Source organism: Corvus hawaiiensis, chromosome 3 (assembly GCF_020740725.1).
Source record: "Corvus hawaiiensis isolate bCorHaw1 chromosome 3, bCorHaw1.pri.cur, whole genome shotgun sequence".
NCBI classification, from domain to species: domain Eukaryota; kingdom Metazoa; phylum Chordata; class Aves; order Passeriformes; family Corvidae; genus Corvus; species Corvus hawaiiensis.
Window position 1 is genome coordinate 24,708,481 of NC_063215.1, and position 22,351 is coordinate 24,730,831.

At 38.0% G+C, this 22,351-nt stretch overlaps 1 protein-coding gene across 3 annotated transcripts in view; it reads left to right on the forward strand.

The window, feature by feature from the left end:
* AGPAT5 (1-acylglycerol-3-phosphate O-acyltransferase 5) overlaps positions 1-22,351 on the forward strand; it is a 55,986-nt gene that overhangs the window by 11,915 nt on the left and 21,720 nt on the right. For 2 of the 3 annotated variants that reach the window (XM_048297215.1, XM_048297216.1), the window contains 4 exons: positions 3,352-3,421; positions 3,634-3,749; positions 8,925-9,014; positions 16,404-16,494. In XM_048297215.1, coding sequence (XP_048153172.1) covers positions 3,352-3,421; positions 3,634-3,749; positions 8,925-9,014; positions 16,404-16,494 — 367 coding nt within the window. The remainder of the gene's footprint in view (positions 1-3,351; positions 3,422-3,633; positions 3,750-8,924; positions 9,015-16,403; positions 16,495-22,351) is intronic. The other variant, XM_048297217.1, reaches the window with a different exon arrangement.

Sequence of the window (22,351 nt, forward strand, 5' to 3'; positions counted from 1 at the left end):
AGCCCAGGAGCAGCACTGCTCTTCTTACGACGGCTAGGAATCTTGAAGCCACTCTGATGTCTTCAGGTTGCTTCAAAAGGGGCTTGAATACAGGTGGGTGCTGTGGACTCTTGTTTCTGCATTGCTGTTGCTGCTGAGTCACTCCAGTGTTGCCTTAGAGCGCAGTGCTAAGAGTGCCAAGGTCATTCGATCCCCATACCGGCATTCACTTAAAAGGTGGACTTGAGGATCCTTGTGGGTCCCTTCCAACTCAGAATATTCTGTGAGTCAGTAATTCACTGTGGCCCCCAAACATCTTCTGCACGAGCAGAATGAGGAGTCAGAGGCCGCACAGCCTCTGCAGCGAGGAATTCTGCAAAGTTAGCCATGAAAAACAGCAGGGAGGCCATGAAGAAGAGTACTGTATTATTTCCTTCTGCAGCTATAATATACATTAGGTGCTCTGGTTTACCTAAACACATCAGATGGCCAGAAATTGGAGTCTTGTCCTGAGGAGACTCTTCTCTTGCTTATCCACAAGCAGGTTAATTCGTCAGACACCATCTCAAAGGAAAAGGACATTTCTGTAGGATTCAAAGCTCTTAACTGTTATCTCTCTGTTGTGTATGGTGAATGTTTTCAGAAGCCCAATAAAGCAAAAATGCTTTGGTCTCAGAAGGAGAGCTGCGTGGGTGCCGGTAGAATAGGTGTCTCCTGGGACTGCAGGCTGGAAGTTGCCATTCTTAGCTAGCTGTAGTAACAGTTGTAAGTTTGTAGCTCAGCTCTTTAACTGGGAGTGTCTAAGGTGAATAGCTGTTTGCTGGCCTTTGATGAACTCTGTAAGCCTTTTCTCGAGATTAGTGAAATGGGCAGTGCTGAAATGGATGATGCTGCAGATAAAGCTGGTGCATCCTCCTTAGGCTGAGCCATCTGAGCAAACAAAATAGAGCTTTCAGATTTTCTCGTTCTTATCTTCGCTTTGAAATAAAACATCCCGGTTTTGTGTGTTTAATGAAAATTAATTATAAATAAGACTTTTTTCTTCCTTTTTCAGTTCTGTACAACAGTATGGCTGTATGTTTTATCATGAGTAAAAGATTTTGGTCCATTACACGTAAACATATCTAACCCTTAGGGTAAGCCATAATGTTGCATAGAAGTTGTTTACAGGAACAGTGAGTGGGTGTTCCTCTGGGGTTATAAACTAGAACTAGATCCAATCTTACTGAAATAAAAAATTACACCGATTAACTGTTGTGTTTGGAAGACAATGGCATACTTTTTTTTTAAGGGAATGATCCTTTATATTTTTTTTACTCGTGTAATAGAGGTGAGTGCTTTAAATTGTGGGTCTGATTGCACTGAGATTTTGACTTTGTACATTAAAGTGGAAATATTTACAAGTTGAAGTTATAAATTGTATATTTCAAACCCTCTTTCTTGTGTGGGACAGCTCTTGGGGTCAAGGGCAGGTTTTGTTTTCCTCTTGTTCTTATTTTTTTTTCTTACATTTTAGAAAAGCTCAAATAACATTCAGGACCTTCTGGTTTAGTGATTTGTTGTATTGGGCCTTCTCTCTTACTCTAAAACTGTCTTTGCCAGAAACTGTATAGTGGAGTCTTAACTTAAAATTAAAGAAAACAGTATTTATGGACTTTGTGCGTAAGAGTGCTGGGAAAGCATACACTTGGAAAATGAAGTTTTAACTCTATAAGTGAGAGTAGGAGGATTTATTTCAGAGGACTTTGTGCACCTGAACTGTAAGGTTCAACCCTCAGACTGCTATCTTTCTCTAATCTGTGTGTGGTACCTAGTGTCAGCAGTAAGGTTATAAATTCTGGTACTTTGATGAGAAGACTATTCCTATAGCAGAATCTTGTTCAAATTTCTTCAAATTCTTTCAAATTTTTTCAAATTCTGTTCAGAATATACTTGTGAACTGACTTCTTACAAATGTTTTTCAGTTAGAATTTATTGTACGGGCCTTTTCTTTTTCGCTTTTGGAAAAAATTAACTCAAGTTATATCCTCTTTTACTATATGCTGAATGATCTCTTGTTCACATATTGACTGAATTTCTCAGTTTGCCAATATCTGGTTTCGAACTTGAAAATACAACTTGATCAACAGTGTGATTGTATTTTCAAACAAATAACAGCATGAATGTAAAACACACAGTGTTCTTGTTGGGGTTTTGCCTAGAGTTAGCAACATGAGGCGTTAGCCATCCAGTATCACAGGTTACCTGAGAGATGGACAGATTTTCCAGAGATGCTGGTAAAGACCTTCTGTATGGATCAATATGAGACTTGGCGTACTAAATGATACCAGTTCAGATCTGAATGTTAGTTAGTTCTTCCTGATAAAATTCCAGTATTGCCCAGATGAGGGAACTGATGATAATAAGTGGGAAAACCTTCCATATAGTACTTTGCTTTTTTGGTAAATGGAATAATTTCAAAGCTGTGTGTATGTCTGATACAGCCAACTTCGGGAAACAAGGAGTATGTCCATTGGCAGAGCAAGGATGTAAGCCTACCTAGAATGTACTGGCTAGGCTTCATTAAGTAATGAAAATGTTTATTAAAGGTAGTTGAACAGTTGCATTGGTTCTTCAGTTCAGAATTAAAATTAATTAATTTCTCATTTTATATTTGAAAATAATTGACTTAATCCATTTTAAAAGGGTGACTAGGATTCCAGCATCAGCATCTTATTTTGTAGTCACGCTCTCAGAAGTTATTTCACTAGTAGACCAGTACCTTTCAGGGGTGAGAAACTACAAGGTTGAAGTGTGTCTTTAATGTAAAAGAGAAAAAAATATAAAAAAACCTGCTGTCTGGAAGCCACAGGCTAATTTAAAGGCACCCCTCAATTTCATGCTTTTTTGTTCACTCTTGGTTGTTAAAATCATGGCAAATGGTTGAGATTTTGTTCTTGAGCTAATCCAGGAAAAATTACCCTTTTAGTTTGAATGATAGCAAATGTCTAGCTGAAGCATGTCTTATTCGTTAGATGTATAAATTAAATGGTGATTTTTGTACATGTCTGTGATTCCTCATTAGCTTCAGTTATATTAACGTGGGGAGCTTGTGGATGAAGGTCACCTTCCATGGATCCAGTTCTAGGGCTAAGGCACAAGAACAGAATAAGTTTCTTAAGCACTCATTCATTAATATTTACAGCTTTATTGATAAGTCAGTTGTCTGTGTGGTGGGTACTGAAGCAGTGATAGGGTGTTTGTCTGTTAATGATGCTAACTTGCTGACAGTTTTCCTAGTAAATAGCCATTTACTGCATTGGATCACATCACTGCCTAATGCAAGGAAAATAAATTATAAAGTAATACCACATATTTTTTAATTTTTTTTAGGTAATTATCTACGGGGATTTGCCAAAAAATAAAGAAAATGTAATATATTTATCAAATCATCAGTGTACAGGTTTGTATTTTTTTGCTTGTCTTAACACTTTCATAGATTTAAAAAATCTGCTTGTCTGTTTACTGTGTCTCTTTCCAGCCTTGCCCTAACAAGCAAGAGCTTGTGGTTCAAAAACCTTTGATGACATTTATACATACAACATGTACTTTTTGTTTCATCAGTGGCAACTAAGAGCTAATTTAACTGATTATTTTGGGCTTTTGTCGTTGCAGTTGATTGGATTATCGCGGACATGCTGGCGATCAGGCAGAACGCGCTCGGGCACGTCCGCTATGTCTTGAAGGATGGCTTAAAATGGCTTCCGCTGTACGGGTGGTACTTTTCACAGGTGAGCCCATTCATGCTTTCCTTGCTGTTTGTGAGTCAAAGATGTAAGATGTACTTTCCCCCTGTTTTCCATGCATGCTGTGAAGATGTAGTTCTGAGCTAGCACTCAATTACTTGAACATGAAAGCATCTGGTTTCACTCTAACTAGTTAGATATGTATCTTAGTTGAGAGACAGTTGCTAAAGACTCAATTTACTTTTCTAAATGAATACTTATTATGGATAGAATTAAAACTGTAGAGTCTGTTAGGAGTATTTCAGAATATTCTAGAACTTTGTTCTTTTTACAGTCCAAAACTGCAGTTAGCAGAAGGCATAAAACAGACTTTTTTTGCTGTGTATCATGCTACAAATTGGGAGTAAATTTGCATTACTGTTTGAGATACCTCCTTGTTTTTCAGTTGTTTTGGTTTTAGCACAATATAAAAGAGAGAAGTTGGATCTTAGTACAGCATGGAGGAAAGGCAGATCCCACCTCCATGAAAGTGTTGATGGTTATTTTGGAGTTCAAGTAAGCAAAAACCTGAGTTTAACAGTATTCACACCTTTTTCTTTCTCCTCTATCTGCACAATACTCCTTTTGTTCCTTCTAGTCTGAGAGCTCAACCTGATGTGCCTCAAACGCATACGATTAATGAGAAACAGTGGGCCATGGTCACTGAACAGCCAACATTCTGAGTGGATATGATCTTCAGTCTAAAATGGTGGAGAGTAGTGTAGATGGCTTACTTCTCTAAAATCCTATGTGAATTTATCATGTCTGTTCTTTGCTTTTTCTGAAAGCAGAACTATTCCTATGTAAAACAAAATAAAATATAGAGGTGGATGTTCTTGGAAGTACTGGCCTTTTTCTAGGTGAGCAGAAATGGCTTCATGGTACTTACCTCAGGGTTTAATGGGTGCTTAGTTGTTAGAACAGAAATGGGTAGAGTTTTGGGTAGTGGTTCCAAAGTGCTTATTCAGTAAGACTTCTCTCCTTTGTCTTCTCTGTTTGATCTTAATGCGTTCTCTGAACTTTAATCTGATTTCCGTTCCTCACCCCACTGCCCAGGCAAAGAAAAGGAAAAAAAAAGGAACAAAAAAACCCCAACCAAAACGTACCAAAAAAAAAAAAAAAAAACCCCCCAAACCGAAAAAACCCACCAAAACAGAAACAACCACCAAACACGCACACACTTAGGAAAATATTCTAATAGAATTAGACAGTTTGATTGAATTGACTGTGAGCCCTGTCCAAGAGGGCAAGAAGGTGGAGAACATCAAGAGAAAGAGCAATATTTTGCTGGGTATGATTGGAACTATATATTAGTTTGTAAAAGAGTATATGAAGAGTAGGCAACTACAGGTATATGTCCAAATAGGAGGATTTACTCTTTCCCTCATATTTGGAGCACATCCAGTGTCTTCAGCTTGGTGGTTGAAAATCTTTGTTGTCTTCTGGATGAGTACCTTAGTGAGTAGGCTATAGATCTAGGCTGGAGCATGGGTGGTTGGCATTGTTTCTGCTAAAATTGGTATGTTTAGAGAAGTATATGCTGCAGAGAAAATGAGAAAACGGTTCACAATTTCTTTAATTGGTGGGTTTGCTGTCCCAGTCTCCTAAATAACTACAAACTGTCAGACCCTGTCATACCTCACTAAGGTATGCATTAGGAGAAAACAGAATTCTCAGTTGTCTAATGCTTGTCCCTAATGCTTCTCTGCATTTTTTGTCCACTAAAGTGACTGATCTGCTGCATGGAAATATTTTGCTCTTTGTCCTTGCCTTTAGTCATTACAATGGTGGTGATTTAAGTCTGCTTTAATTAAAATACAAACAGGATATATATTCCATCCACTATCACTAGGTGTCCAGAAATTATTTTTATCAAGATTTTGGAAAATTACTTTTGCTGTGTGGAATATCCGGTGCTCAGTTTCCTGACCGGTATATTGACCATTAAAAGGAGGTTCCTGTGGAAATTAATCTGAATGTCACCTACATTTTTAATCAAAACATGTATGTATTAAATAAAACCTATTCAGCTTTTGATTCCTCAAAAAATAAAACTTCTGCAAGATTTAGTGAGGGGTGATTATATATATTTATATATATATATATTTAAATCAGTGACACAATTGACAGGCAGTGGTGATGCATATATGCTTAAATGACTGAGACGGGATGCAGAAGGCCTGCAGTGCAAGCTAATAGGTATTTTTATTGTTTTTATCACACCAAACAGTGCAAAAACATGAAACACTTCCTGCCCTTCCTGTTGATGTTCTGTCAGTGATGTCACTTACACTCCACTAAAAGTTTCCAGAGCCACATAATTACGCTATGCTTACGGAATTCATATTCCCTTCCTCAGGTAAACATCCTGTTTGGAAATAAACGTGGTCTGGATGTCCAGGAGAGTGAAATTCAGGCACAAAGGAAGTATATTTGTAAACACAATCCATTGTTGACTGAGAGAGGGGCTTTTAAAGTACACCGGAAAAAAATTACAACCTTAAAAACAGTACTTCCAGAAATCTGTTTTGAAGAATGTTCATATATTTGATCTCTTACTGAAAAGGAAATGCAATACAAATTGGGGAATTCGAGCTATATACAATCACATAACTAGCATTCTTCTTTGAGGCAGCTATCTAATAGCAAGGAAATAAAAGAAACACTTAAATTAACCTATTATGTTCCAGGTCTGATGTATTAGGTAGAACCGATTTCTTTTCATAGAACTGTCTTTATTATTTTCAGGCGGATCTGAAATTTTTTTTTGCCTCTGTTATTTGCTACCAATTAATCCCATCACTCCTATTCGCTTATATATCCAATTCATTCCTATTTATCTTATACCCCTGATGAGACTGGGATGTAATTTTGAAAAGTATTTTTGTTAAGTTTGGTTGACTTTTTAACATAGGAAGTATGTCTTTATCTTTTCTGTTATCCAGCATCAGCTTGTGCACCCTTTTGGTTGTTCCTGAGTTTTAGCCACATATCCTGCCTCTCTTCAGCTTTGTACCCAAGCCACAGGGACCTGACTGAGTGATGGGGTGAATGCAGCGAACGCTGATCTTGCAATACTTTGTCTGTTCTTACATTACGTGACTCTGTGCTCATTTACTTGAGAAGTGCAAATCTATTTCTGAGCATTAAAATATCTGACGTGCGACACCAGATCTGTCTTTGGTGTGTGTCATGGTATCCCCAACCAAACAGTCCAATAGTAACTTCATTTGTCCAAGTTGACAAATCAAACAAGGAAAAGTTGGTTTAGTATTTTTCCAGTTTACTGCAGCTGATTAGTAAATTGATGATACAAGAAGACCTTGATTCGAGGTTTCTCTCATAGATCAAAGCTTGAGCTAGCTGAGCTCACAGAGAATGATGACTTATCAATTACATGGAAACCTTATATAATAGATTAATTTCTTCTGATACCAAACTGAGTTTCCCTTCCTGGAAGGGGTGGTTGTGGTGAGTGTCAGAATACAACTGTATTTCAGTCTGCTTAAGACTTCTGTTTCCCTTTAATAGTGTCAGATCTTAGAAATGGTCTTGTATGTGGAGTGTGGAGATAACATGAGGCTCTCTGTTTACTACACAGTTGAAGAAACGTTTTTCTGTTCTGCTGCTTTCTGTCTGGAGCTGTTAAACTGCTTGTGGGATGGTCCTGATACCATGCCACAGCCAAACTCAGTGAAGTGGGGAATTCTGTTCATGGTTTTGGTCCCATGCCAGTCAAAGCAGCAGAGCTGAGTGTTAGAGCTGGCTACTTTACCTTGGGAGGGAACCACAGATGATAAAGTTAAGACATAATATTTAGTATGCAGTTAATGCATCATTGGCTTTCTGTTCCCTTTCACTGCAGCTTTTGAAGAACTCAAAAGTCACATCAAACACCACTAGCTAAACAGCCATCTCTCCACACCATGAAAAGCAAAGGCTGAAAGCACTTTGCATGACCACCTCTTCTGCCTGCCTCCTCCTAACCCCTCAAATTTTATTCTTATCCATGCCATGGACACAGCTCTGCACACAGCCACCACCCCTGTTTCTACAATGTACTGTATCTTTTCATGAGATCAGGTATTTGAATGAGGCTCAGCTCTTAGTGGTTTTAATCTTACTATCACCTTTCTGTTAAGAGCCTGTAAAACCATAAATGGACAGAAGTTGTCTGAGAAATCCTGATACCAATAGTCATGGTGAACAGAAAAGAGTATTACCAAGTTATGGAGTCAGTTAGAAAACCCATGAAAACAATGTACCTTAAACTTGAAATTATGTTGTTTGGAAGCTAGTTTTGTTTTTTCCAGACTTCATTGTATCAGTAGTTCATAGGTGGTGCATGTTTGTTTACATCCTCTTTCTCTGTAGATAAAACAACGTGGTAGAAGAGAGAAATGTTAGGGCAAATTTCTCTTTGTGTGTACTTTGACATAGTCCTTTTACTGAAGTTTTGTAATAACTTGTGTGCAACAAGTTATAAAATTAATCACTTCCAGGACCTAGTTTAACTTTTAATAATAGTTTTCAGTAAAAATCCGTCTATAAAATTCTTTGTCTTCTGAGGATTTCGGTTTACTCATTCAATTATTATCTTGATATAAATTCTTTATTAAAAGTTTGATTCTCTAGTGAAGTGCATGGAGGTTTTCAAGATCTACTCTAGTTACTTTTGTGCTATTCATAAATTTTGTATGTAGAAGTATGATACCTGCATTCCCAGTATTTGCATTAGTTACTATGTAAGAGTGGGCACATAAAATTGAAAGCATTGACCTGTAAGTGCTTGAAAGTGAGTAACTTCAGTCCTGTGATTTTCCCTTGATACACAAATGAAGCTGCATGTCAGCATTGTCGGGAATAAACACCCTGGGGGTCACTTCTAATGCCATCTTCTAGTTAAGTATTTAACACCTTTAAACAAGACACTTCAAAAGTCTTATGCATTGGGCGTTTTTTATATCTGATTTTTATTTAAACAGATTTTGTGAGCTAAATTATATGCAAATGTAAAATTAGTTTCACATGTTTTCGTGATAGGAGAAAATGTCTTGTGGGCAATTTGCAGTGTGAGTCATAAAGGTGACTTGTAATTGTCTCTTGTTTGTTCTTCTATCAACTATTCTACATTAAACTACTTAAATATTTAATGTTTTTCTTTTTTTTTCTCTCTGATAGCATGGAGGAGTGTATGTAAAAAGAAGTGCCAATTTCAATGAGAAAGAAATGAGAGCGAAGTTGCGGGCCCAGATGAAAGCTGAGACTCGAGTAAGCTTATACCTTCCTTCTCATTTCTTTGACTTTTTTAATGGCAAAGGCTTATTGGAGAAAAGAGCCATGCCCGATATCCACAAACTACTAAGATGGTAATCATGGATTTGTTTTCTTTCTGTGTTTTTACAGTTACTTTCTGTGACTAGAGTGACACCTCTAATTAAACTGAGGAAAATTTGACTGGTTCTTTATGATTGATGGGAACTTTGTGATCCTCTCTGTAGAGGACAAGGGGGATCTGGACTTAGAACATGAACTGTAGTACTTTCCTTGAGAAACCACTATTTCAAAAGAGAAACCCTCTGTTTCTAAAGACAACATTTTGACTACTGTGTGCTTGTCAGAGACTGATAACTCTCAAATTTTAGAAGTCAAGAACCTTTCCTACCAAATGCTAATTAGTCATCACAACAATCAGTCATTTTTAATGGCAGTGACATCTGAGAATTGAATAACTTTGTCTGCTATGCCTGGAGGAGGAAAAAAAACCCAAAACAAACTCTTGATAATTTTCTATTTGAAGAACGACTGTTACTGCCAAGTGACTTTTCTCATGACTCCCTGTATGGTTTGTGGCTCAGTGGTTAGAATCACTGTGCTTTGCTTCCATTACTTGCAGTGCATTAAATTTTTTTCTGCCTTTTTGGCCAAGCTGCAAAAAAACAACTAAGCAAGCCTTGATCTAAAACAGTTAAACTTCCCTTTTATTTAAAATTGTGTTATTAGGACTTAGACTCCACATATTGTCAAAACTTTTATAAAGAGTGCATGGGTTGTTTTGACATTCATAGTAGTCCTTTCTTTTTTCTTATTTGGAGATAGTGGGTTTGTGTTTGTGCATGTGTCTGTGTTGAAAAAGTAAATTGACCTTGTGCTTACTGAGAGACTTAAATGAGTAAAGTGTCCCTATTTCAGACAGTGCTCAAACTCTTTTTGTCTTGAACTAAGAATTAGTGTGATTTTTTTGTTTTAATTAAGTAAGGACAGTTCTAGGTGTTAGCATATAAGTTAGGCCAGAAATACATTATAACAACTAAGCTTTTGCTGTCCAGTGTCTAATCAATGATGTCCATAGAGAAGAAGGTCATGTTCAGTGGTGGCAACCTGCGCCCCCATTACCAGAGAGGGTCCTGGGATGTAAAGAGGTTGTGTTGCCTTATTATTTGCCCTATGTCAGTGATAAAGATTCTACTTGCTGTAAAACTTGCGGTGTAATGGAATAAGCAAAGGCCACTTGCAGGCTGTGTGAAACATAGTTGTAGTCATCCCCCTAAGCAATTCTTCCGCCTGCAGGTTAAGTTCATTTTTGTTAGTCTGGATGAAATAAACCAGCAAGGTGTTTTCCTGCATAGGCCTATGAATTTCTTGCTAGCTAAAGAGACAGCTTGTGCTTGAGTCTGGCTTTCATGAGTCTTCCCTTTGCACCCCCTAAAAAGCAGGGGTTTATTGTTATTATAAGGTTTTCATTGCGGTAAGAGTCTTAATTGAAAGTCTGTGTTAAATTAATCTCCTTTGTAAAAATGTGTATTTTTCTTTTAATACAATCTTGGGAAGATGTGCCTAGAAACCCATCAAACTATGTCCTTGGAAACCTGCAGATGTTGTTCAGTCTTGCTGCAGTGTGTCATTTTAGCACAGGTAGAATGTAAGGAGAGGTTTAAGCATAAAGCTTTTCTTCAAAGATACAACTGATGTGGATTCTGCTTTCCATGTTGTTAGTAAGGGAAATGAATCCAAAAGTCTTTGTTTATGGAATCATCTTTCTTCTCCCTCCTGAGTAGTGTGTAGATTGAAAGCCCATACCTAACCTGTCAAAGCTAATGCCTAATAAATGTGGGACCACTTGGGTACACTTGTTTTTTGCTGCAGTTTAGCTCTCTGGGAGTTTGGTGGTATTGGAAATGAGCACAGAACCTGGACATGCATACCAGGCAGTTGTTGCCATTTGCTTCATATTATAGGTGTTGCAGTATAGAAGAGAAATAAGTGTAACTGCTGCAGGAATTAATTGTTTAAAATCTCTCAGTCAAACCATATAGGAAGTGACAGTTAAATTTACAAAACCAAAGTTGTCAAAAGCCTCTTTACTGAGGCAAATATTTGCATCTGCAGGAGTAAAAGACACAGACCATTGAGCTGTCATTGAGGGAAGACTAAACTTCCTATAGGCCACTTTATCTGAGAATTTAAATGTAGTTGCTACTAAATGGTCTTTAACCAACAGTTACTACTGTGAGAAGAACGTGATAACCTGTGTCCTTGCTGCATTATTCATTCAGTTCTGCAACTTATCATGACATTCACAAGCAACCATATTGCTTTTAAAATGAAGACATTTTGATCAGTCAAGCAAGTATGTCCTGAACTCATCAGCTTCATGCAAAAAAAGCTAATCTGTGACTGGAATTTTTATGCACTATATGCTACAGCTCAGGGTGGCCTTTTCTTCAGTTTAGTGGGCAGTTGGTGTAGCTTAGTCATTCTGTGTGTAAGTGGTAGAGTTCTTTCTTTAATGTAATGCTAGAGATGAGCTGGCCTTTCAGCTGCTCAGGAAAGATTTATATACCAATAAAGAAGAGATGGACAGGAATCTGTGTTAAAGGTCACGTTGTTATTTACAGTTTCTCTCCACGTACAATTTAAACAAAAGAATCCAGATGATTAATGTTCAGTCTGTCTGGAGCCATCCCTTTTACCATTAAGAAACTGAAGATGTGTAGGAAGACAGAACCAGTCTTCTGCTCTTCTCAGAATAGCAAGCTCTTTACTGCTTCACTGCGGACTTTTTTTTTATTATTGTTAATGACAAGTAAATTGGAGTTAAAACTGACAGGCAAAGTAAGGCTGCCTCTTGGCCTCTTACATGCACAGTAGAACTGGATTAGTGCTCTGGCATGTCTCCTTTTGTGTAGCAACGGTGGACTGACTGATTCTCCTTGCTCACCTTGTCTTACGACTTCCACCCACCTGTCTGCTATAAACAGCCCCTTTTCCTGCCCTCTGGTTTGCAGCCAGTCCACACCTCTTCCCAGATGCAGTGCAGCAGTGTCAGGCACAAAACTGATGCCAGACTGAAACACTGTTGCACCTGTGTTTTCTTAGTGGGGATCTTGAACTAATATATTTTCTTACTTCTTTCTGGAAATCACATTGCTTCTCAAACTGTCATTGAATTATACACTTAAATGGTGCATTATTGGGCCTTTTGTTGGTAAAACTCACTCAAGATGATGTGATTTGGTTTAAAATTCCATAAAATTTGACTGATTGCTAACAGATTGCAATCTTACGTCTTGTTGTGAGAGCAGAGACTGTCACCATGTTTAAAGAACACTTTTGTGTTAATGTTGTGTTAATGTAAGCCATAGATGAATGTAAGCCCAAAATGAAGGGGTATCCAGCTGACACTTGATATGCTCAATCTACTTCATTTATAAAGTTAACTCTTCTGAACAGCAAACTATTCAATTTGGTAATTGAAAATGTAACTTCTATTTTTTTTTATCATGCATCAAGAGTAGGAAATCTGCATTCTGAGATGTGGAATTTAACCCTGTACAACCAATATTTAGCTGATTACTATGTGTTTTGGTTTTGTCATTCATTCAGTCATAGAATAAATCATTGTCATGTGAAGAAATGCCAACCAAACAATAAAAACATGGAGGGGACAAATGCATCAATACAACTGCTATAAGGCTTAATGTAATAATTTAGTGATATAGGTACTAATTTGCAAATCCCTGACAATTGTAAATCACAGATGTCCTTGCCTGCTATTCCCATATCACCTTTTGTATTTTGTTCCACTTACACCAGATAGGCTTTCTTCTACCATATCCTTTTCAGTTATTGATCTGAGTGGCAATGTTTCTTATCCAGTTCACTAGAAGCATACTTTCTAGGCAGTGGTCTAAACGGATGCAGATATGAATCTGTCTAGCTGTCAGGATACAGTAATAGTAATAATAATATTAAAATTAAGCAAGTGCATTGTTTAAGACAATTTTGAATTTTGTAAATTAAAATATCCCCTTGTCACCTGGGAAGAGCACAGTAAATGCAAGATACCTTTAGTCAGTACTTACCACTTCTTGATGCCCTGTGCTCTTCTGCAGAGTAGCAGCTACTCACTGCAGGACATTTTCCAAAGCCCTTGGCCACCTTTTCTAGCTGTATGTCTATGGTTGTTCTGTATTCCAGGGACTCGATTGTTGCTTCTCTGCTTTCCCCAGCTTTGCCCATACCATCTCAATTTGTGGCACTCTGATCTATCTCAGGGACTTCCTCAGCTGCCCTGTCCTCTCTCTGGAAGCAGAGGGCCCCCTTAGTGCCGTTGCTGTTTCTTTTTGCCTGTGAGACCTTGACAGTGCCAGGGAAATGAAGTGTTGCTATTTGGAACAATGCAGTTACCATCTTCCATTCAGTTCATATGTGGGTTGTGGCAAGTGCACTGACATTGCACTGGGGACTCTTCAGGTAGCCCCTGCATCTTTTTTTATTTTCTGGCTCCAACAAGAATCAGTAGGGTTCTACTAAATTAATCGTGATCCACTCCTTGAAGCTTTCAAATTGAGGAGAGGCACCAAGTTTACTGGCACCCACCCATTCCACAGAAGGAATGAAGGTACCACATACCTGAGCATAGGGATCTATTGCTTGGGTTAAAATTGGTGTCTCAATGGATCAGGGACTGCAGTAATCCAGAACTATCTCTGCTATTTTGAACGTGAGCACTGTATTTTGCAGTGATACAGTGTGTAACCTTTATGTAGCTAATTGCCCTAATTGAAAAATCTGTATTAAAAACGGCCTAAGCTGCAGCTAGTGTTTCTAGGCAATTAAAGTGCTTCTGCAAGTTCTTATTCCAAGTTCAGGGGAGCTTATTTAGTTATTAAAATCTTAAAAGAGATTTGTAGTTCTTACAGTCTTTGGAAATAGTGCTTAAGGATTTAACTTCTGCTGGCCATGGTGGGAGAAAAGCCAGTCTACAAGTGGTTCTGGTAGGCTGAACTGTACTGGCAGGATATCTTTGTCTTGTGCAGGACTGTATGTGAGTATAAGTAGGTCATCTGTTTACATTCATGAATTTTACTGTTAAAATAGTCCTGATGAGCTGCACAACAGGTTAATATGTACTGAATTTAAAGCAAAGGCCACTTCTCTGTCTTGTTGGTATGCTTTCAATTCAGAGATACTCAGATTCTGGTCAACAAACCTGTTTAGCTGCTTGTGTTTTAGAGGTTTACAAGAATAAGTAAAATATAATTTCAGTCCCTGGTTTGTATTACACACATAGGACTGGAGTGAGTAGATACTGTTCCCTGTTGTGTAATCAGCTTTTGGGGATGATTATCTGCTTTGAAGACCAGTAACATTGTTTCCTGCTTGTAAGTGCTGACCTAGGCACCAAGAGCAGTGTTCCTGTCCTGTGCGCTTCACTTCCTTTGCTCTATTACCTGTTACAGTCACTGTATTACCCTTTAGAGCTGAGCAATGCAGTCTTTAATGGGAATGAAGGGTTGGACCACCTCATCTTGAAGGACCATTTTAAGCATCCAGATTACAAGATTTGAACATAAGCACATTTATGAAAAGAAAAAAAAAATGCATCTGGATTTGAATATTATGTCCTTTCCAGCTGCATCTGAAAAGTTTTATTTAGTCACTTAAATATCTCAACATTATACTTCATAGATGAAATGTATAGATGACTGGGGGAAGTGTGGACTACAGCTGGCTCTAAGGATTCCTGTACTTGTCCCTGTACTTATGCTACTGTTACAAAAAGTAAGCACCTTGTCTCTTAAACCCATTTTCTTTTTTCCCTCACTACCAAATCTGTATGCATCTTAGATGTCTGTTGGTCCTTGAACATTCTTGGACTTCACGTGCATCTGCAGTCTGTCAGTTTCCCCCAAACATACTGTGACAAGTACAGCCTTTCCTCTAGGTCTCTTTACTCTACTGACACTGGTTTTGCTATTTTTTTTTTCTTTTTCTCTGTCAGGTTCTAGACTATGTACTTAGTTCTCCTTTGTCTTGATCTCCAGCTGGCTTCTCTGGTTGGCACATTTCCTAGGTTTCTTCTCACCTCTGCATTTTAGTGCATTTTTCAACCTTCCTCACTGTGGGGTGATTCTGGAGAGGTCATTTGCTGGGGGCTGTCTTTTGGCATTCAGCCCTTTCTGTAGCTGTTCTGCAATCATTAAGTGTAAATGCCAGCACACACCGATGTTTTGTGGGCCAGAAGCACAAAGTTGCATTCCTGTGTGTCTCTTTTTGAGTTTTTATTTAACTTTGCATCTTTACATGATGTGTACTCCAATTATCAATAGATAAATCACTGGTAATATTCCTTGGACTGTTTTGTAAATCTATTGTCTCATTTTCTTTCAAATGTTTCTTGAGACTCCTTTCTGCAAAGTTAATATATTAAGTATTTACGGCAGGCATTTTACTATGAATGTGTCATGTTCAACTCCATACCAGTTTTCATTTATGGCCATAGTCTCTCCTGCACATGAGTCCCCAATATGAAATTTTCACTGTTTAAGTGATGTTTTGCAACAGCTTTGTTTGTAGGAAATTATACAAGGCACAAACACACACAAAAACCCCAAAACCCCTCTGTTCTGTTTCAAAAGAAAATGGAAAATTCGTCAAATTTGACTGCTCCTGTTTGGGTACATAATTTTACAGACAGATATGCAGATGCTTAGGCAACCTTTACCTGTGTAGGGATTTGAGAACCCATAGATAGTTTGGTGCTGAACAGGCAAGCAAAGGAATTTACTTGGGAAATATAACCTTGCAGATATGCCTGCTTAAAGGAATGTGACTTTAAAGTTCAAATTTCGCTGAACTATGAGTTTGGGTTCCTAATGTATTTAATATCCAAGGCAGTGAGAGACATAGGGGCACATAAGATCTATCATAATTTCAATTAATACTATTTCTGATTATGAATGAATTATCGTATATTTCAGTATAAAGAAATACTAGAGGCAAGATCACTATTAAAGAAAAAAAAAATTGGTCACTTTTTGATGTATTTGTCTATCTTTTCAAAATCTTTTAAAATTGATACTCTTGTTGATGTCAGCTGCTCCTGACTTGCTGACTTTTGTTGATACATGCTATCTCCCTTTCTAAATCACATGGAGTATTTTCTATGGTGGATTTTCAAAGGAAATTATTTTGAACCTCAAACAGTAAGTTTCTTAAAGCTAAGTATTCTGATTTTCTTTTAATCTTTACAATAGTCAATGGTGTGAGCTAAATACAATATGGACCTATCAAGTGTTGATAATTTTTGTAAAAGCAGTCAGTTTACATTCGTTATAAGAACTTGTCTGTTTTGTTTCTTTTTTAATTCCACAGATGTATTTAGTGATTTTTCCAGAGGGGACTCGTTACAATCCAGAAATACCAAAAGTCATTGCGGATAGTCAATCATTTGCTGAAAAGGAAGGTAAGCATAAAGAATTTTTGAAATAATTCTTTTGTTATGGTGCTAACACTTATTATATAAAATTGTTACATAATGTGAAGATCATCTCACCTTAACTGGACTTTTAAACCTGCATGATTGGTATTTAAAGGTTTAGAATAGTATAAACTACTGTTTCTCTTACAGAGCAGGATTATAGTAGTTTATATACAGACATTTCATGCATTTCACAATGTACAATAGTAACAGTACTCCAGAAGGCTCGCTGTAGTTTCCACCTGTAGGTGTGTATTTACTTATTTTCTTGCTCCTTCAGATTGTGAGAATTTCCTACACTGAATCAGGGCACTGGTCCATCTAAGTTAATATTGTAGCTCCAATTACAGTTGTTAGTCAATATAAAGAATATTTTGCATAGAGCTTGTTGTGCCTTAAAAGAAAGAGTCTTCCATCATTTCACTTTTAATTAGTATTAGTACTCCTATGGCATTTTAGTTTTGTTCCTCTCTCACCTTCCAATCTCACTGTTCCTTGGTTGAACTTTATTGAGGAGTCGCTTTGATTGTTGGCATTGTCTCTATAACCAGAGATGGAATTACTTCATCTTTGGAAAGGCTTGCAAAAAATCCAAGTGTCCCAAGATTTTTCATATTTTCTCACATCGTTTGCACGTAAACTTCAAATCCAACAGTTCAGTGAACATGTTTCCTGATTTTGTTTTTTCCTGTTGACCAAAAGTGAATTAATTCACTCTAAAAGTAAACAAATAGGTCTGGTAAATTCATCTCTGTGACACACTGAAATGAATTCACAAGTCTGTGAATCAGCCTGTTGATATAATCAAGCTATTAAGTATTGTTAACTCTTGTCCAAAAGGATATATGCTTTTCTTCTCCATGGGAAGAATGGAATTTGTTTGCGTGTATGAGCAGGAGAGCTGAAGTCATAATGTATTTGTTCATCGCTTCAGTTTCCTGTCGGAAATGAAAGTCAAATGTTTCATTTAGGTTGGTGATTCTTTGAGAGTTCAGAGGGAGGGGGGTGTTTGATAGGATTTTTTTTCCTCTCCTTCTTTTTCAGGGAAAAGGCTCTCGTTGTTTCACTATTATTTTATTTCACCTTTTAATTGTATCCCTGCACTCTGCGAAACAGTAAAACACTGCTTTTGTGCTTTCAGAGCACCTGTTTGTTTCTTCAACTGCTTTCCTCTCCAGTACTGGTCTGTTTTTATTTTGCAAGGATTCCTCCTTTTAAAAATTCTCATGACAAATAATTATTAAACAAGAAGCATCTCCAATTCTGTTGCAGAATCCTCTTGATTTGCTTCTCCCCACTGCTAAATTCTTTTGTTGTTGGCCTCTGTCCCACTTTTTATGTGGGGAGAAGGGGAAGCAGTCTGTGTTCCCCTAGCCCCTGCTCCACTGCATGTCCACACAGAGATAGATACTCCCTGGAACTGGAGCATCCCTCATGCAAGTGTGTTGAGAAGGAGAACTGAAAGCAGAACCACACTGTTCTGAAGGCTGAGCCTCGAGCACGAACCAGCCCAGGGCACATCCCAGTACGCCGGGAACTGTGGGGACAGGGAGCTCCACGGGACTGCTGGCAGGATGTGATTACAGCTCCCCAGGGTCCTGCTGCTGTGCAGTGCTGCTGGCCTGGCTCATGGCTTGTCCTCAGCAACCCTGGTGCCCCTGTGGTGGTGGCTGGGTTCTGGGGCTGCAGCGTGGGAGCCATGGCCACAGGCCTCGCCGTGGGCAGGCTAAGCGATGGCCATGCTCCCTGCGAGTGCTGTTACGGGATACTGCTGAGCGGGGTCAAAAACACACCTTTCCATGCTTGTCCAAAAGATCCCAGACACTACTTACTTCCTACAGTTTTAGGAAGGGTAGTAGCACCGAGTAGTTTTGCCAGCCATAGGAATGAGGAGGACATACTGTAACCTACGGTTTAAATAGAATTGCACTTTATTCTTTGTGGGGATATAATGAAGTCTAATAATTTAGTCTTGTCATCTTAGTATATTTGTTACAGAGCACAGTGCTTCAGTGGGGGTCTTACTGACAGGGGAATTTGTTTGTTTGTTTTGTTCCTTGAAATTATTTTTTTCCCTATATTTTTGTTCAATTTTATGTTGAGAAAATACTGCAAGTGTAATACTGGAAAAACTGGTTTAATTAAGAAGAATTAAACTAGAAACCCCTGTTAGAACCAGAGCTATTACCCCCAAAGATAACAAAGCTATTCCTAGAGCACAGGCATAACTCTGTGTTTATGGTACTGTCTGAAATACTGGTTTTGACATTAATGTGTGTATATGTTTTAGTAGTTTTGCAGAGAGGAAGTATAAAAAGGTTTTTGTGGGACTGTACTTTTTCTCTTCATGAGCTGCATTCTCTTTGAGAGAAGATTCATTGGTTTGGGCAGAATTCTACCTGCTCTTAGTGGGACCAGTTGAAGAGCTGCATCTCATATCTTGATGTTCTTTTTAAGTTCTGGATACAGTTACTGTCTCTTTACAGTTGGTTATAGGACCAGTTCAACAAAAAGAAATTTTAAATTAATTTTTTTGAAAGCTGAGATTGACATACAATGAAGTATCGTGACATTGCTGATTTCCAACTATTATGTATTCACTCACTGATATGAATATATAAATAAATCTTAACTCTATATGAATAGGATGGAAGGATATCAAGCAGCAAAAAAATTTAACCTTGAGGTAGCCCTTGAAAGAGAGGCGACATTTAAAAATACCAATAATAATTCACGTTACAGTGCGTTTTGCCATAGGCTGAGGTTCTACACAAATTCTTGATTTCTAGCAAGAGCAGATGGTTTTCTTCTTTAAGAAACAAGCAAATCAAACACAAGGTGGGTCCATGTTGGGGTCTCCCCCCCTGCCATGTAGCCCTGGGAGAGGGGCCCTGGGGGGGAGACACGGAGTTTCCCTGCCCCTGCTCAGCCTTGTTCCCCATTGGTTGGTTTGTGTTCCCCTGTGTGGCCAAGGACCCTCGGGGTTCCGTGACTGGAGGAGTTCCTGAGCTGAGCCCCGGCCATGCGGCTGGAGAAATAAACATCTCTGAAACAGCTACCACGAATCTGTCCATATATACTTCCTTTCCACGGGACTCCTGGTTTGATATATGCTTGTTGCTCTAATCCCCGCTGCAACAGGTCCACTGTAAGTTCTGTCTACAATTGTATTCAGTGAGAATAAGCAACAGAAAGTTGCTTACTTCCAAGAGTACTGATTTTATGATGATGAACTGAGAATGTTGTCATCTAAGGGCAATGCTAGTAACTCCAAAAACTGAAGGACTACTCAAACCTTTACAAGTGGCAGAAGATTCTCCTCAGATCAGAATCTTACCTGGGATAGAAGGTAAATTCAGAATATGTTTGATTGCATTGGGAAAGGAACTTGTTGACGTTTAAAAATGAAAACAAAAATGATGTCTCTAAAATGAAGCTGTTTGGTTATTTGTGGTAGGGTTAATGCAGGAAAATCATAGAACAAGTTAAATTTTGTGGACTTAAGAAAATTAATCCAGTATTTATATTTTTTGGCTAAAATAACAATATTTGCTGGGATTTTACAGCTACAGCAAGCCACATAAACCATGTGTTGCCAGAATATCAGATGTAGGTATATGTTAGGTTTTCTCATTTCTGATGGAGGCTTCCAAGCTACGGGGCATATCTGCCACGTAGCTGGATTTGAGCATGATACACTTCATCATCCTCTCCTGGCACAAAGTAGGTGCCTCAGTGAGATGGTTCCAGCAATTGCTACCAGGATGGGCTCTCCTTCCATGTTTCAGTATGGTTGGTGTTTCTGATGATACATCTTGCAGCATTCCCATAACCAAATATTTCTTCCTCTGCTCTCTTGAAGAACTGAGAATGTGATGGCATGTGTTTTGCCCCTTGTCTCCTGAGCTTTTGCCTTCCAATTTCCAATATTTAAGTATATAGTCAGTAATCGAGTTTGCTTTTGTTTTCCATTGCATGGGAGTAGTCAGCCAACATGGTTCCCATCTTCAAAGTCTGATGCAGTCATTCTTTCAGCTTGCATATTGGTGATACCTTCCAGGCTCTGGTCTATGGGTTTAGGCATCTTAAAAGTACAGGACTTCCTCCACACTAGTCAGTGAGCTTGAGTTGCTGAGTCTGGGGAGTCTTAGTATGTAGGTGGCACTCATATTTTCATATGGATTTAACTAAGCTTGTCATAATAATGGAAGTGGTAATTTTTATTGGATCTATTTAATTCAAACTGTAAATCTTTTAAGCCTGGGTCTTTTTAACAAGGACTATAGAGAAAAATGTCTATAAACCCTGCAAAATACACTATTATTATTTTTTGTACCAGCTTCTGGTATAAAATTTATTTCATTTTTATGTACCCAAAACATATATTTCTTATCATTTTGTAGTAGTCAGTCATAGAATCATAGAATATGCTGAGTTGGAAGGGACCCATCAGGATCATTGAGTCTGAATCGTGGCCCTGTGCAGGACACCCCAAACACCACAAATTTTTTAGGTTTAGTAGAATATGAATTTTATCAAAATGTTAACAAATGGCATTTTTAAAATTTGAAAATAAATAGAAATAATCCAAAGCCAAAGGGGTCAGAAGCTTCTTAAATGTAACTTGGCTTGTTTTTGCTAAATAAAGACAAAACAATCATCCCTGGTGAAAGGCATTTTTGGAATTTTGTATTGATGTTTGATTTCTAACAAAGGTCATTTCATCAAGCAAACATTTAAGGTATTCATTTATTATCTTCTTTGGTTTTACACAGAAAAGTTGCTAATGTAAATATTTTTTAATGCTAAGTTTATCTTGACAAATATCATGCTTTCTGCTAATATGTTTGTGTATGCAGGATATGCTTATCTCAAAATTGTTTTACAGGTCATGTAAAAAAGAGGTGTTTCAGCATAGCTAATTGAAAATGCTTCCCTTCTAGATCTTGGCATTAGTGTTTGATTGTATTCTAATGCAATTCAAAGCATTCAATATCCATAAAAGTTATTTAGAATTGTCTCTGAAGAAAACAGCTTTTGGTGGTATTTATTCTATCCTTTCATGAAAGCAGGCTTAGTCTAAAAGTGCTCAGTAAGATGTGGACAAAGAATATAGTTTTTAAAAAGAATGGGTTATGGACCTTGAGTAGCATTTGAGACCAATCATTAGAATGAAGTAAGGGTCTGTGTTATTAAAAGTTATCCTTGGGAAATTAAGAGGAAAACAAGAAGAGGAAAACAAGAAGCCACATTGTATTTCTGTAGATACCCATGATGGAAGAAAGTGTACCAATGTGTGGTGTCTCCATGCCTTGCTGTGGGCTGGTCATACTCTTCCTGAGGGGATTCATTGTATTTCCTGTATACTTCAGTTCATGGTAACAGAAAAACACTTTTTACAAGTGCATGCAGTTTTTTAATACTGCCATCAGCTGAGTCCTGTTTCTGTAAGTCGATGGAATACTAGCATACAAATGGATGAGCTCTCCCATCATTTGTTATTTTATAAGTCTTACTATGGACTCTGGTTTCAATATGTAAAGCTTTGAATCACTGGAGGCATTCCAGAAAGCTGGCGGGAACTCAAGATCTGGGTGAGTACTTGGGACACTGCATGTAACTGCAGAGCTTTCAGTCTAACATCATCACTGCACACACATTCACATGAAAAAGGAAAGATCTAATTGGTCTTGAAATCAATTCATTGGTTTTCACCCTGGTTTCCATTTTTGTGTACTTGAAAGTTGAGTTTCGAGTACATGATTTCATGGGGAGGGGAGAGAGGTGTGGAGACTTCAAACTAATTCTGACATCCACTTTCAGTGAGCACTTAACTTTTGTT